This window comes from Sinohyriopsis cumingii, chromosome 7 (assembly GCF_028554795.1).
Source record: "Sinohyriopsis cumingii isolate HCF-2022 chromosome 7, ASM2855479v2, whole genome shotgun sequence".
Lineage (NCBI taxonomy): Eukaryota > Metazoa > Mollusca > Bivalvia > Unionida > Unionidae > Sinohyriopsis > Sinohyriopsis cumingii.
In genome coordinates, this window is record NC_142967.1 from 12,375,785 (window position 1) to 12,389,569 (window position 13,785).

General features: G+C 32.5%; 1 protein-coding gene across 1 annotated transcript in view; it reads left to right on the forward strand.

The window, feature by feature from the left end:
* The first annotated feature begins 298 nt into the window (after nucleotides 1–298).
* The window catches only part of LOC149794746 (uncharacterized), a 159,799-nt gene continuing 146,312 nt past the window's right edge, over nucleotides 299–13,785 (forward strand). The window contains exons 1-2 of the mRNA XM_089966230.1: nucleotides 299–615; nucleotides 9,027–9,199. Coding sequence (XP_089822356.1) covers nucleotides 9,036–9,199 — 164 coding nt within the window. The 5' untranslated portion in view covers nucleotides 299–615; nucleotides 9,027–9,035. The remainder of the gene's footprint in view (nucleotides 616–9,026; nucleotides 9,200–13,785) is intronic.

The following is a 13,785-nucleotide window of genomic DNA, read 5'->3' on the forward strand; positions in this document are numbered from 1 at the left end:
ATGGAAGCATACCAGAATTCTCTTCAGTTTGTTGCAGAAATAAACAACTTCACCTTACACCCGCCTCTCTCTCTCTTTCAGAAGTTCATAATATCTATAGAGCGCCCTCTTTGTCTGCATATTTTTCAATGTGAACGAAAGTAGTTCAGAAAATAGTTGTCGCTATAGTCGCCACGACTCCGAGGCTTCATTCACAACTTGACGGAAAAGCCCGAAGTTGTTCTGATTGAGTGTAACGAACCAGTGTACAGGCACTGAACAAAATGGTACGTCATGATCATGTGAGTTTGTTCAAGATGGCGGAGAGTTTGCGGCGTTTCGACAGATTTTGTCCAGTGTGTTGAAGCGTCGATAGAGAGCAATAAAAACAAGAGTATGTAGAACAAGAAGTATGCAAGAAACTGTTTTATTTACACCCAAAATACTGCATTTATTATAGTAGTTTAATGTTTATTATCAGTCGTCTGCTAACAGAAACCAGTACTGGTAATCTATGCTATAATACAGTACTGCGGAATAATGTGGCAAAGCACAAGTACGAATTAAGTAAGAGTAGAGAGATCCGACCACATCACTGCAGTGTTTCGATGCAGATTTCCTCGAATTTCGACCCAGGTGAGTATGTTAAGTATTGTGTAACATATGAATAATACCCCATCTGCGATTCTTAATTTGAACCAAACTTGTTTTCGTTTCTTTATTTTTTGTTCGCAATGGTTAATAGGTATCACTGTCAGTTGCCCATTCTCATTAATCAGCAAGCCAACTTAGGTAATGTGTATCACTGATTGGTGGAAAATACTTTTTTGTACTTGAAGAAAACGACGGGAAAATGTGATCCAAAAACACTTTAAAGGTTTGTCACTGAAAGTTCGTGTAGGCATTAAAAATATCGAATAAACAGTTTTTGCATAAAACTGAATATACAATATAATAAATAGAAACAAGGAAATGAAAGTGATGAATATAAACAATCATACCACATTTCAGTTTAGATAAATTTTTCTTGCCATATAAAATTAACTCGTATGGTTAAAATTGTATAAGTCATGATTGTGCTTTGTGCCAATTTTTGTAGTAATGGGTGTCATTTTTTAAAATTTGATTATAAATGCCTTCAAATGGCAATTATTGGCTTTATTTGGATCCCCCTAGATCTTTTTTCCTTTGAAAGGTCATTATTTGCATGCCATGACAAACATGTATGGCAAAACCCAATGTTAAAGTACATAGTCATTTTAGGATGAGGTTGACCTAAAGGTGCGATCCAGTACAAACTGGATTAAATGATAAAATGTCATGTTATCTGATGTCAAAATGAAATAATAACTTAATGTCAGAAATGAATGGACAGTGCTGTAGTCTGAAATTTGAGAAGTGCTATAAGGTTAAGGTCATTTCTTACATCACACTATGTGTGTGTGTGTGTGTGTGTTAATTTTTTCAAAAGAGAATGACAAGTATGACACATACACTGCTGTCGGGCATTTCTGTGCACCTAAGGTTTTCGTTTCCAATATTGAAGCAAAGCGCATACCGAATTCGAGTGATTGACAAAAATAAAATACAGCAATGCTTACCATTTGAAAAGATGCAATTGTCACAACGAATATTCTTTTCAAAATAATATTAACTTTGGACACAGAGGATACCCACAGTTGCCCATTCTCATTAATCAGCAAGCCAACTTAGGTAATGTGTATCAATGCTGTAATGTAAAATAATTATATTTTGAATTGATATAATGAAATAAAGGGATCATTTTAATTGAAGAAAATGAACCATATCTCTTTTGTATCATTAGAAACTTTAGAAAATATCTACCAGTACCACTCCTCTTTGATGACAGCTCCACATGACTTTTGTATCATTACAAAGTGCTTAAGAAATTTTGTCAGTACCATAGCAACTGATGTTTTTGCTATACTATATCTAATACTATTGTTTGAATCACCTATAATACACAGAAAATTAACCCACAGAGGTAGATGCACAATGGATACTTTTTGTGCATTTAGTGGTACTGTTGTATTACTTTTCTGTGACTCTTAAAGAGAGAAGTACAAAAAAGAACCATGTTTACTTTTCGTGTTAGTTGGTTCTTTTTATGTTGATGTCATTGTTTTAATTTTAAAATATTTATGTGTACAAAGCTTATTAAAGCATTTGTTATCTACACTGAAAAAAACAGTCTTAAATTAAGCAATAGAAAAGAGTGAAAACCAACAGGATTTGGAAAATTACACAAATAATTTATTGCCCTAGAATATAAAGTGAAAAGTTAAAGTGAACTTACACTGTTGTGAATTAAATCCTGAGTGGTCCTTAAAGTTCTATCACAAGTCCAAATGTATAAGGTTCCAGTGGTGTTTTGAATAAATTCCAATATTGGATGTGCTGATGTGCCAGTAGCCTTGAATGTGCTAATGTGCCAACAGTCTTGATGTATCACAATGATATAATCCAAAATGTCTTTGAATGAATTCACAATAACTCGAAAGTAATGATTTAGTCCAAGAAGTATCAATGAGCACTATGAAATTCCACTGAATAATTTAAAAAATAAATCTTGCCAAAGTAAAAACAAAACATAACAATAAGACTGATTCCACTTGGAATGTTAAGGCTAGTAATGAGTAATTCTGAAATAAACAACATCATTATAAAAACTAAGACACAATGGCAGAGCCAGGTTGCAGGTCAATTTCCCATGAATTAATCAACAGCATTCTTTTTAAACACTCTAAGTTGTCAACATGACCAGGAATTTCCATGTGAAAAACTAATGTTCTTAACTCAGATAAGAGTAAATATGTTTACCTCCATTAATAATGATTTATTTAATCTATAATCATAGGAAATATTAGTTATGTAGTATATCGTTTACAAAATAGATATCACTAGTCAGGTAGGCCCTTAATTCATTACTGACCAAGGTCATTCAGGCAATACAAGTATGCATAATATATAATCATGGAGGAAAGCCAACAAACAATACAGATTAAATATGCATAACGATATACATTATTTGAAATGTATCAACCATATTGTTACCATGGCAATCAACAAGTAACTACTGCTGCATTGCATTGCTGCCAAGTATATTATGCTGGTTTCTCCATAAGTCTGATATGTAAGCTTCATGAAGTTAGGACAAAACCAATGTGAAATATCATTTACTGATATCCACATAGCAGTTAGTTTTGTCAATTTGAGTGCCTCTGCTAAAAATCAGGAAATCAGGTGTATTGACCAGGATGACTGAAGAGGAAAGGGTTATGGGTAGTAAAAGGGAATATATAATAGCAACCAAAAGCTGCCCAGTATTCATTCATTTTCAAAGGAAAGATTCCATATTCTGACTTCAGATATTAAATAAGTCAGTATGTTCTTCATATCTGGCCAAATATGTTGAGTGAAAACTCTGCAAATGAGCTTCAAAACAGGGTGGGAAAAATAATGGATATGGGAACTTCATGAAGAAACAGTATGATGACATACAGCCAAAGAAAATCTTTATGGAGGAATGCAATTGATAAATTTTGACCATATTTTTTATAGAGATTTTTCAAGTTTTACCTATATTTTTTTATTTTATATATGAATCTACTATGGAAAATATTATCTTGACCTTTTAGCTTCTGTTATGTATATCTAAATTTTGTTGTAACTCTTGATGCATGGTTGTTTTGGTATTATGTGTAATTTGTGTTGATGACTGTAAACTGTAATGATCATATATAATCAAGATATTAGTTAATTTTTGTACACAGGTATGAAATTCTATTTTAAGATATTAGGAGTATATGATATACAATAGTTGTCGTCGTAGGTGTTACGATCATTACTAATAATATTAATAATAAAACCAGCTGACGACTTTGTGGTAATTTCTCATTGGCTGGTGAGGTCAGGTGGTTCTTAGATGAATTAAGTTATTACCCATTGGATGGATTAGGTCAGGTGGGTTCTTTTACAATGTGGGATATTTGCAAAGTGTCACATAGTGAGTAGTAGCAAAATGTGTTTTCACCTCTTATGCTTGTATATAAGTATGTGGAGCTGGACAATTTGGTCAGTCTATTTCTTGTGTTTAGATGTTGAGAAGAAACATTTATGTTTGGATTGAATTTATTGAAATTGAAATTATAAAGTGCTCATTGGACTAAAATATTATCTGGGACTGTTGTGAATTATTCAAAGGAGTTCTGTGTATTGCCGTTTTGATAAATCATGACTACTCTGATAATGAAATTATTTGTAAAGTTTTGCAGAACTTTTGCTTCTTTCTGTTACTTACATGTAGTTTATGACATTAGAGTAATACTGACATATTTAGGTTATTTTATTTTGAGGGCAATCGTTAGAGGTTTGTTTGCACCTTATAGCCAGTATCGTGCTGGCTTGCCATTAAACCCTACAAGTCCTACATAAAATGAAAAATTGTCAGCACTGATCAGTAGGTGGACATTCATAAGAGAGTAATTGACTTCCCAATGTAGTCTTTTGAACATCAGCATACACACAAATGATAGGAATTTCCTAATGTGTTTTTCCCATTGAAGTTTCTAAAATGATTGATATGTACATTACATTTATAAAAATAGCACCACATTGAATGGGATGCTGACAATATAAAACATGAAAAAGAAGAGAAATTGACTTAAATGTTGATAAAATAAAGTGAAATGTCTTGATTGTATATTGAGTTATTAAACTTTTGCCTCGATTTCTCACATAATCAGATAACTGTATTGTAAAATGTTCTATTTATTATTATAAACATCTTGAACATCTTGAATACTTTATGCATATATATATATGTGTGTGTGTGTGTGTGTGTGTGTGTGTGTGTGTGTGTTACACAGCATTTACTCACCACCTGGTTTAAAATTTAATTTTAAATCTTTGGATATGATCTGGATTATTTAATAGGACCAGAACAATCATAAGGTATCATAAGCTTTTAATTGGAAGAGGGGGAAAGAACAACTGGTAACCTATAAAATGGACTTAGAAATTAAATTACTGAGAAAAATCCACTGTACAATATCATTTCATGACACAAGATTTTATTTCTATCCATTTTGTTTACAATAATGTACTATCCTTCAAATACTTAATCCTCAAGTTAAACTTTTAATACATTCAAATACATGTCTTATTTGTTCCATCTATTAAGCATCTGTTGCCATGTATGACGTATGACCTCATGTTTATGAATACTGTATCTTGTTATTTTGTATGTCATATATTATAAATCTTGTATTGTTGTTCTACTTTCATTTTTTAGTTTGTTTCTGTGTAAACCAATAGAGATATAATGGTATACACAAAAGAGACTATTTCAAAATAGATACTATTAACAATCCAGCTATTGTCCATCATAGGATGGGAGTAATAAAAGACAGTTTCATGTTTTAAAAAAAGTACAAAAAAAACAAAAAAAGTTTGAAAATAAAAATACAAAAAAAAGTTATAAAAAATTAGAATCCTGCCATGGGTTTAGAACCTATGACCTCTTGTTTGGCAGATGCAACACAGAGTATTATAACAAATGTTAGTGTTTATATATAAGATTTTAAATTCTTGTCTTAGTTATGTTGGAATAATGCAACATGTTTTTGCAGAAATTTGGACCCACTGAAAAACATAATCTACAAATATATGATTTTTTGAATGAAAGATTATGTACCTTTGGTGAAACCATGGCCAGATTTTATGATAGTTATCATATCAATGCAGTTAAACCCATATAACAGTCGTAATGTTAAAATTTCCACTTACAAAGAATTATGTTTAGTTATTCATGATTATTCATAGTTTTTTCTGACTGGCAAGTAATTTCCTAAAGTAAATGACCAATACTGGAAGTCCATGAAACTCACTATTCTTTGAAAGATACTTCATATAAATGGAAAATATAAATGATGTTCAGATAAATTTGTGTTTTTGGAGATATCTTAGTTTTAACCTATGAAAATTCTGCAAGTCTGCTGTGCGTTGGTGCAGCCATGTTGCAGAATTAAAATGTATAAATGCTATGAAAGCATCTGAAGATCCCTGAATGGTTTGTTGTGTTGTTTAGTTGGTTTATACTTATTGCTGGGAGTATAGTTGACTACCCCAAGGAATGCTGTTAAAGTTGAATATTTTCATAAGAAAAAAATGTATATTTGTTTTTAATTTAACTTTGCCTTCTTTTACAAAGGAGTACTTAAATTTGTGATGATTTCTAACCAGAGTGTAAGTAAAAAGACAGTCTTGTGATTGCTTGAAATATCATTTGAAAATACTTGAATTATTCTTTATCTGGGTCAAAATTTACAAGTATTGGATTCTATTTTTACTTCAGCATTATGAATGTCTGAAATGTTAGTAAATATGTTTATTATGTTTAGCATGGACATGCTGTAATTATGAGTTTATTATGTTTAGCATGGACAGTCTGTAATTATGAGTTTATTATGTTTAGCATGGACAGTCTGTAATTATGAGTTTATTATGTTAGCATAGACAGTCTGTAATTATGAGTTTATTATGTTAGCATGGACATGCTGTATTTATGAGTTTATTATGTTTAACATGGACAGTCTGTAATTATGAGTTTATAATGTTTAGCATGGACATGGTGTAATTATGAGTTTATTGTGTTTAGCATGGACAGTCTGTAATTATGAGTTTATTATGTTTAGCATGGACAGTCTGGAATTATGAGTTTATTGTGTTTAACATGGACATGCTGTAATTATTAGTTTATTGTGTTTAACATGGACATGGTGTATTTATGAGTTTATTATGTTTTATGTTTAGCATGGACATGCTGTAATTATGAGTTTGTTATGTGTAGCATGGACAGTCTGTAATTATGAGTTTATTATGTTTAGCATGGACAGTCTGTAATTATGAGTTTATTATGTTAGCATGGACAGTTTGTAATTATGAGTTTATTATGTTAGCATGGACCTGCTGTATTTATGAGTTTATTATGTTTAACATGGACAGTCTGTAATTATGAGTTTATTATGTTTAGCATGGACATGGTGTAATTATGAGTTTATTGTGTTTAGCATGGACAGTCTGTAATTAAGAGTTTATTATGTTTAACATGGACATGCTGTAATTATTAGTTTATTATGTTTAACATGGACAGTCTGTAATTATGAGTTTATTATGTTTAGCATGGACAATCTGTAATTATGAGTTTATTGTGTTTAGCATTGACAGTCTGTAGTTATGAGTTTATTATGTTTAACATGGACATGCTGTAATTATTAGTTTATTATGTTTAACATGGACAGTCTGTAATTATGAGTTTATTATGTTTAGCATAGACAGTCTGTAATTATGAGTTTATTGTGTTTAGCATGGACAGTCTGTAATTATGAGTTTACTATGTTTAGCATGGACAGTCTGTAATTATGAGTTTATTATGTTAGCATGGACAGTCTGTAATTATGAGTTTATTGTGTTTAACATGGACATGCTGTAATTATGAATTTATTATGTTTAGCATGGATAGTCTGTAAGTATAAGTTTATTATGTTTAGCATGGACATGCTATAATTATGAGTTTATTATGTTTAGCATGGACATGCTGTATTTATGAGTTTATTATGTTTAACATGGACAGTCTGTAATATTGAGTTTATTATGATTAGCATTGGACATGGTGTATTTATGAGTTTATTATGTTTAACATGGACATGGTGTAATTATGAGTTTATTATGTTTAGCATGGACATGCTGTAATTATGAGTTTATTATGTTTAGCATGGACAGTCTGTAATTATGAGTTTATTATGTTTAGCATGGGCATGCTGTAATTATGAGTTTATTATGGTTACCATGGACATTCTGAAATTACGAGTTTATTATGTTAGCATCGACAGTCTGTAATTATGCGTTTATTATGTTTAGCATGTACATGCTGTATTTAATGAGTTTATTATGTTTAGCATGGACATGCTGTAATTATGAGTTTATTATGTTTAGCATGAACATGCTGTATTTATGAGTTTATTATGTTTAGCATGGACAGTCTGTAATTATGAGTTTATTATGTTTAACATGGACATTGTGTAATTATGAGTTTATTATGTTTAGCATCGACATTCTGTAATTATGCTGTGTATGCAGTGCTTGGAATTGATGCTAGCAAGATAGGATATTACTAGTTACAGTTCTGATATTGCTAGCCGAAACACAATAAACTTGAAGTGCCTTGTTAGTGATATTTGGAAGTGTGTTAGAATTTGTATTTCAAAATATCAAGTATGCTAGTTGATATTGAAAGTATCTGTATTGTTGCTTCTTGAAAGTATTAGCTTTTCCAAATGCTGCTAATAGCAAAAAAAGGTTAATTTTGAGCCCTGGTACTACATGTATTGATTGTAAACATAAACCAACTTTTTTATATCATGGGCAGTCTCTAATGGTGGCTAACATTGATATATGGTGCTTTTAAGCAATTTATTTTATGGAAAATGTTTTCCTTCGTGGTATGGAGATGATGTAAAATATGTCTCCTGTACACTGTATTTAATAAATGAAATGCACAATAAATTATACCTTCAAAAAGCCTAGGGTGGCCAAGTAGTCTAATGGACATGTCTCTGCAGATCATTCACACATCTTGCCTCTATCTGCATAAGTTCAAGTCTCGCCTCAACCAGTCTGGGTACGTGTGAAAGCATGTCAGTAACTTCCTATGGATAAGGTGGTTCTTCTTGGGCTATTCTCTCACCAGATATTCTGGCTGCCACATGTAGCCTATTTATGTGCAGAAAAAGGGCATTAACCCTTACAAAGCTTTCCATTTAAACATGATACCAGTTAGTAATTGATAGTAACAATAGCTGAGCTAAAGGAGCAGAGTTGATAGTCAATTTTCCTGCATACCAGCTGTTAAAGAAGATCCTGTGATTTCGTAAACTATGAATCTGTTTTGAATGATAACATGATTTTATATAAACTAAACACATTTCCTAAATTCTTGTTTTAAATTGCTTTCATTGTCTCTGTAGATATCCATCATGTCAGGATCAGACTCGAGTGAGCAACATTTGTCTCCAGACACAATTCTTCACTACCTGTGTAATGCTGAGGACCAGCTCTGGGTACAAGCACGGATAGGAGAGGCAGGAGATGGAGGGCCTATTCCATCAGCATCAGGAGATGTTGGAAGCCGTCTTTTGGGGTAAAATTTACAAGTCTCAAACAATGAAAGTTGATGTAGCCAGAGACTTTTGTGGTCCTGGACTCTCAGATTTTAAAACTGGGTCTTCAGTTTTCTTTGTAGTCTAAGTACAAGTGAGCTTTTTTAGTTTAAAACTGTGGACCTGAACTTCATGTTACAAAATCTTACATAGAAAAGCACAAGATGAACATAATGTTAGAACAATGGGATACTGTAAAGAACTAAAGAAAATCATACTTCACAGTCTGTGGACATAGTGCTTCAGCCAGAAATTCCAAAAGAGGGCAGTCGGAGAATTAAGGGCATTTTGTATCGAAGGACTCTTTTTTTTGTTTGTTTGAGAAAGTACCTTTTTAAAAGTTGTAAGATCCCAGTCAAAATTACATTGCATGTTTTATTCTCAAATTGTAATCTGTCAAGTTTTTTTTTTAAAGAACATAATCATATTAAAAAAGCAATTTACATTGTGTATAGTGGACTGATTACTTTGAACACATTGTCATTAAGGGATAAAATGTTAGTACAGTGTGACCCTGCTGTAACATGGTAGTTTAAGCCATAGAACCCAACCGTATTATAGACTGAGCTGTGTTATAAGCAACCATGTCAGTTAGCTGAAGAAAATGATGCATGTACCCAAAAAAAATCGTGTGGGTGTGTGTGATAAATGCAGGTGGTAAAATATGTGCTTAATTGGCACAGTTACCCTCTTAAACTGATGCATATTAAATGCGAAATACACCTGTAGTGAAAACAGAAGGCATATATAATAGTTTACTTTATTTAGACCACCATGGATTGGTAAATATATGTGTATACTGTTTATATATATACGTCTAATGTATAGCATGAACAGAGTATCAACACTGTGTACTCACCCGCGAATCTCATCACATACATTGAATCCACAATACAAGTAATTCCATCAAAAATATGCACACACAGATTTAAAGCATTCAGTAATTTTGTCACAGGTCATGTAGGTCTGAATTCAGTGGATAAACATAGCACAATCATGTAATGAATGATGCAACACATTTACTTTTCACTACGTCCCAAGTCGGTAAACATTATTTTGCGTTTTAAGCCACTGTTGGTAGCGTTCGTAAGCATAAACCTTTTCCATGCATAAAGGAAACTTTCACAGCACAGTAAACTTGTTCCAGTCATGTTGAAAAATGGAAAAAATCCATCAGATTCCATTGCTTTTATTTAAGTTTGGTACTGACTTTCTTTGAAGAAAAGTTCTTTGTTTTTATTGAAGATTGTAGTTGGCTTTCTTTGATGAAGGGTGCATGCGTTATTGAAGTCACCGCTAAAGGACAGCTATGGAGAACCAAACAAATGTCTGTTTCTTATTGTGGCAGCAACTTCAAATAATTGTATTGCATGATTCAAACTGATTTGTTTTCTGTTTGCTTAGTATGTTTTCATAACAATTGATGCTTCAAAGGTAATCTGTTTTCTTTGAAATTTCAGCAAACTATTTTATCTGGGTACATTTTTAAAGAGGAATTGGCCGTCATTTTGGTTGATTGTAGTTACTGTTCCTCCCTGCCTACTGAATAGACCAACAGATCAGATGTTTTTTCTGTTTGTTTTTGTGGGTTTTTTTTATACTTTTGTGGTAGCGGAGTGATGCTGCCTTCCATGCATGCGTCAGACATTTAACAAAGGGTCAACAGATAATAGAGATGCAGGTGTTCTGGTCTGATGACCGGGATTACTACAGAGAATGTGAGTATTCTGAAGGATTTAATTCCTAGTGAAACAAAGAGGAATTTTACTTACCATCCACATACAAAATGCCAGTCTAAGTAAATATATTAATTGCTAGCAAGCAGCCGAAAATCTGAGGAAAGATAGATTATGAGATAATGCCTCGGCTGGTTGATCTCTGCTGACAGATATATAAAAAAACGGATATCTCACAACATACGGTACTCCTGCTAGATGTCAACATAAGTGGATTATGATATAACAATGCATATATAAATTGCAATGCGTTTTATATCACGCTGCGGCTTCCTTTCATTGGGCCTCTGAATTTCTCCACTCAAAACAATGGTTGTGTATACAAGTTTAAACAGCCAACAATGTCGCCAATAAAAAAAATATATCGCCAGATGGTATATTTTGCCACCTATAAGGAAAAAAATTGCAGTTTGTGACATTGGCGAAACCCTACATGATCCCAGAATAAACTTTTTACACACTATATTTCATACTTTTAAGAAGAAAAAACTTTTTTCATGTACAAGAAAAATACATATTAAATTTAAGGAGCCACACCTGATTGTCTTGTATTTTTCATGCACGGTCTCCTCCCCAAAATGATAATAAACTTTTGATGTTTTTTTCTTCATTCTTTTAAGAAAGGATATTTTTTTTTGTGTATAAGAATGAGACATGTATATAACATTTTGGGAGCCACACCACGACCATGTTATATCAAATTTTTGTTATAGCGGAGCGTGCTATAGTGGGGTCATACTGTATTATACCTAAGTGTTGGATTCACATGTAAAAATAGCAAGAAAGTTTTGTTGTATTTCAAAATGTTACTGTAAGGCCAATAAAGGTTTCAAGTAAAATTATTTAATAGCAGAGATTCACATGACAGAAATTTTGGTAATTTATAATCAAAGGATTCCAAAAATTGGATACTCAAGTGAGAAGTAAAACTGTAAGCACTTCTAAGCATTTGTAAAATTTATACCTGTAATCAACAAAATCACAAATTATGCATTAGCAGTACACACATATATGTGCCTACAGCCAAGTTGAGACAGAACTGTTTAAAATGTTGAAAAGAATACAGTTAACACAGCTATGGTAAAGGAAGCAGGTAGCTTTATTATTTCTGTGCATTGCAACTTGAGTGGGTTCATGGGAAGTATCAGATCTAGACCAAATATGAAAACTGTTTTCTCCAAGATTATGTGAATCATTGTAAATTCAATGAATCCCCCCTTAAGAATGAGCAAGCATGTGAAAATTATGCATAGCTGAGTTTCCTTGAGCATGATGAAATTAATATTAGCAGAAAACAATGTAATCGTCTAAATGCTCAATTTCTTGATCAGCTGCCATAATCCAACATTTACTGAGTGACTTTTGATTAAAACATTTAGGCAGTTGTGGGTATGGTTGTACAATGCAGACAAATAGTTTTCTGTTTGTGGTTATGTCTTTTTCGTTAGATGCAAATCTATTGCATACAGTTTATTGTCATTGTCACAATACCAAAGCACATGCTTGTTGCTGTTGTGCCAATAAATGAAGATAGCAGGTTAGTTTTATTATTATTAATTAAAAGTTATTTATGACTCACACATTTGTTGAAACAAACTATGAGGGGGCTGTTGATAGTGTTCTTGTATAAAAAGTTTACCCCCCCCCCCCTTAAACAATGTAAAAAAAACCACACAAAAATGCCAGAATGGGAATTTCCCATCGGTGTGCAGATCCTGGAGAAATTGCAGTAGAAACCATCAGCACAATGACTATACAGGTCATTTCTTTTCATAGACTTCTGACCCCTGTTATCAAATGTTTATGATTACTTGAAATTTTGAACCATCTTTGTTAGAATAGTATATATTGGTCCATTATCTTTTCTTGGATTAAAATGACTGGCTTAAGAATTAAAAATCTGTAAACACTGTCGATTCAAACAAATCGGATATGTAATGATGCACTGTTGTTTGCCTAAAAAAGATGTTATGGAATGGTTGTGCTTTGCAATTTCTCTTTTCAGATTTTTCATCTACCAGTGTTTAATCTGATTGGTTGTACCATAGGTATAAATCCCTCAAACAACCATTCTGAAGAGGTTAGGTTCAATTTTGCATTTGTGCTGTTATAAGAATTTGTCTGTGCTTGAAATATTTTGGCTTTAATGGTTTTTTTTATTAGGCAAAGTCATTCTTGGGGTTTGTGAAGTTTAATGAGATGGACTTTTCCATGCTGGGCTGCATATGGTGGACATCCCACTTGGTGTTTAATCTGACTACAGTGTGGTTTGCAGTCAATTAAGCAAGTAATCTTAGTTGCATTTATTTTGTGGAGTCCAGTTTTCATGGTTCAGAAGGAAAAAAAATACATTTCATGGGTACTTAAGTTTGTAGTTTCGTCTGTCAAATTTTGCATGTTATTTAATTGCATGGGGTAACCTCACATATACTCCAAATAAAGAATACAAAAGAACTAAACCTAGAGAGCAACAAATGATGGTCACTTCAATGGTTAAAACAGTACTACCACCTGTATGAGCACAAATCAATCACCTGTCAAGATAAATCACTTAAACTCAACATCAGAGGGTGCCAATAGAGCCAACAACACATGATGTTGATTCAGTGGTTCTGTCTGAAAATAAATGAAGTGTGAGCATCAATCTTCTGTGTTAATTAGTGTATATTTGCAGTGTTTCATTAGTAATCTTACCTCAGGCAATAGTTTTGAGTATTTTAAAGTCATGTGGTCCATTGGGATTAGGCATGCATGGACGTAATGAGATGCTTTCATGAGGTTTTTAAATTTTTACAAGTTTCACTTGCATGAAGAATCAATTTGAGCAAGTA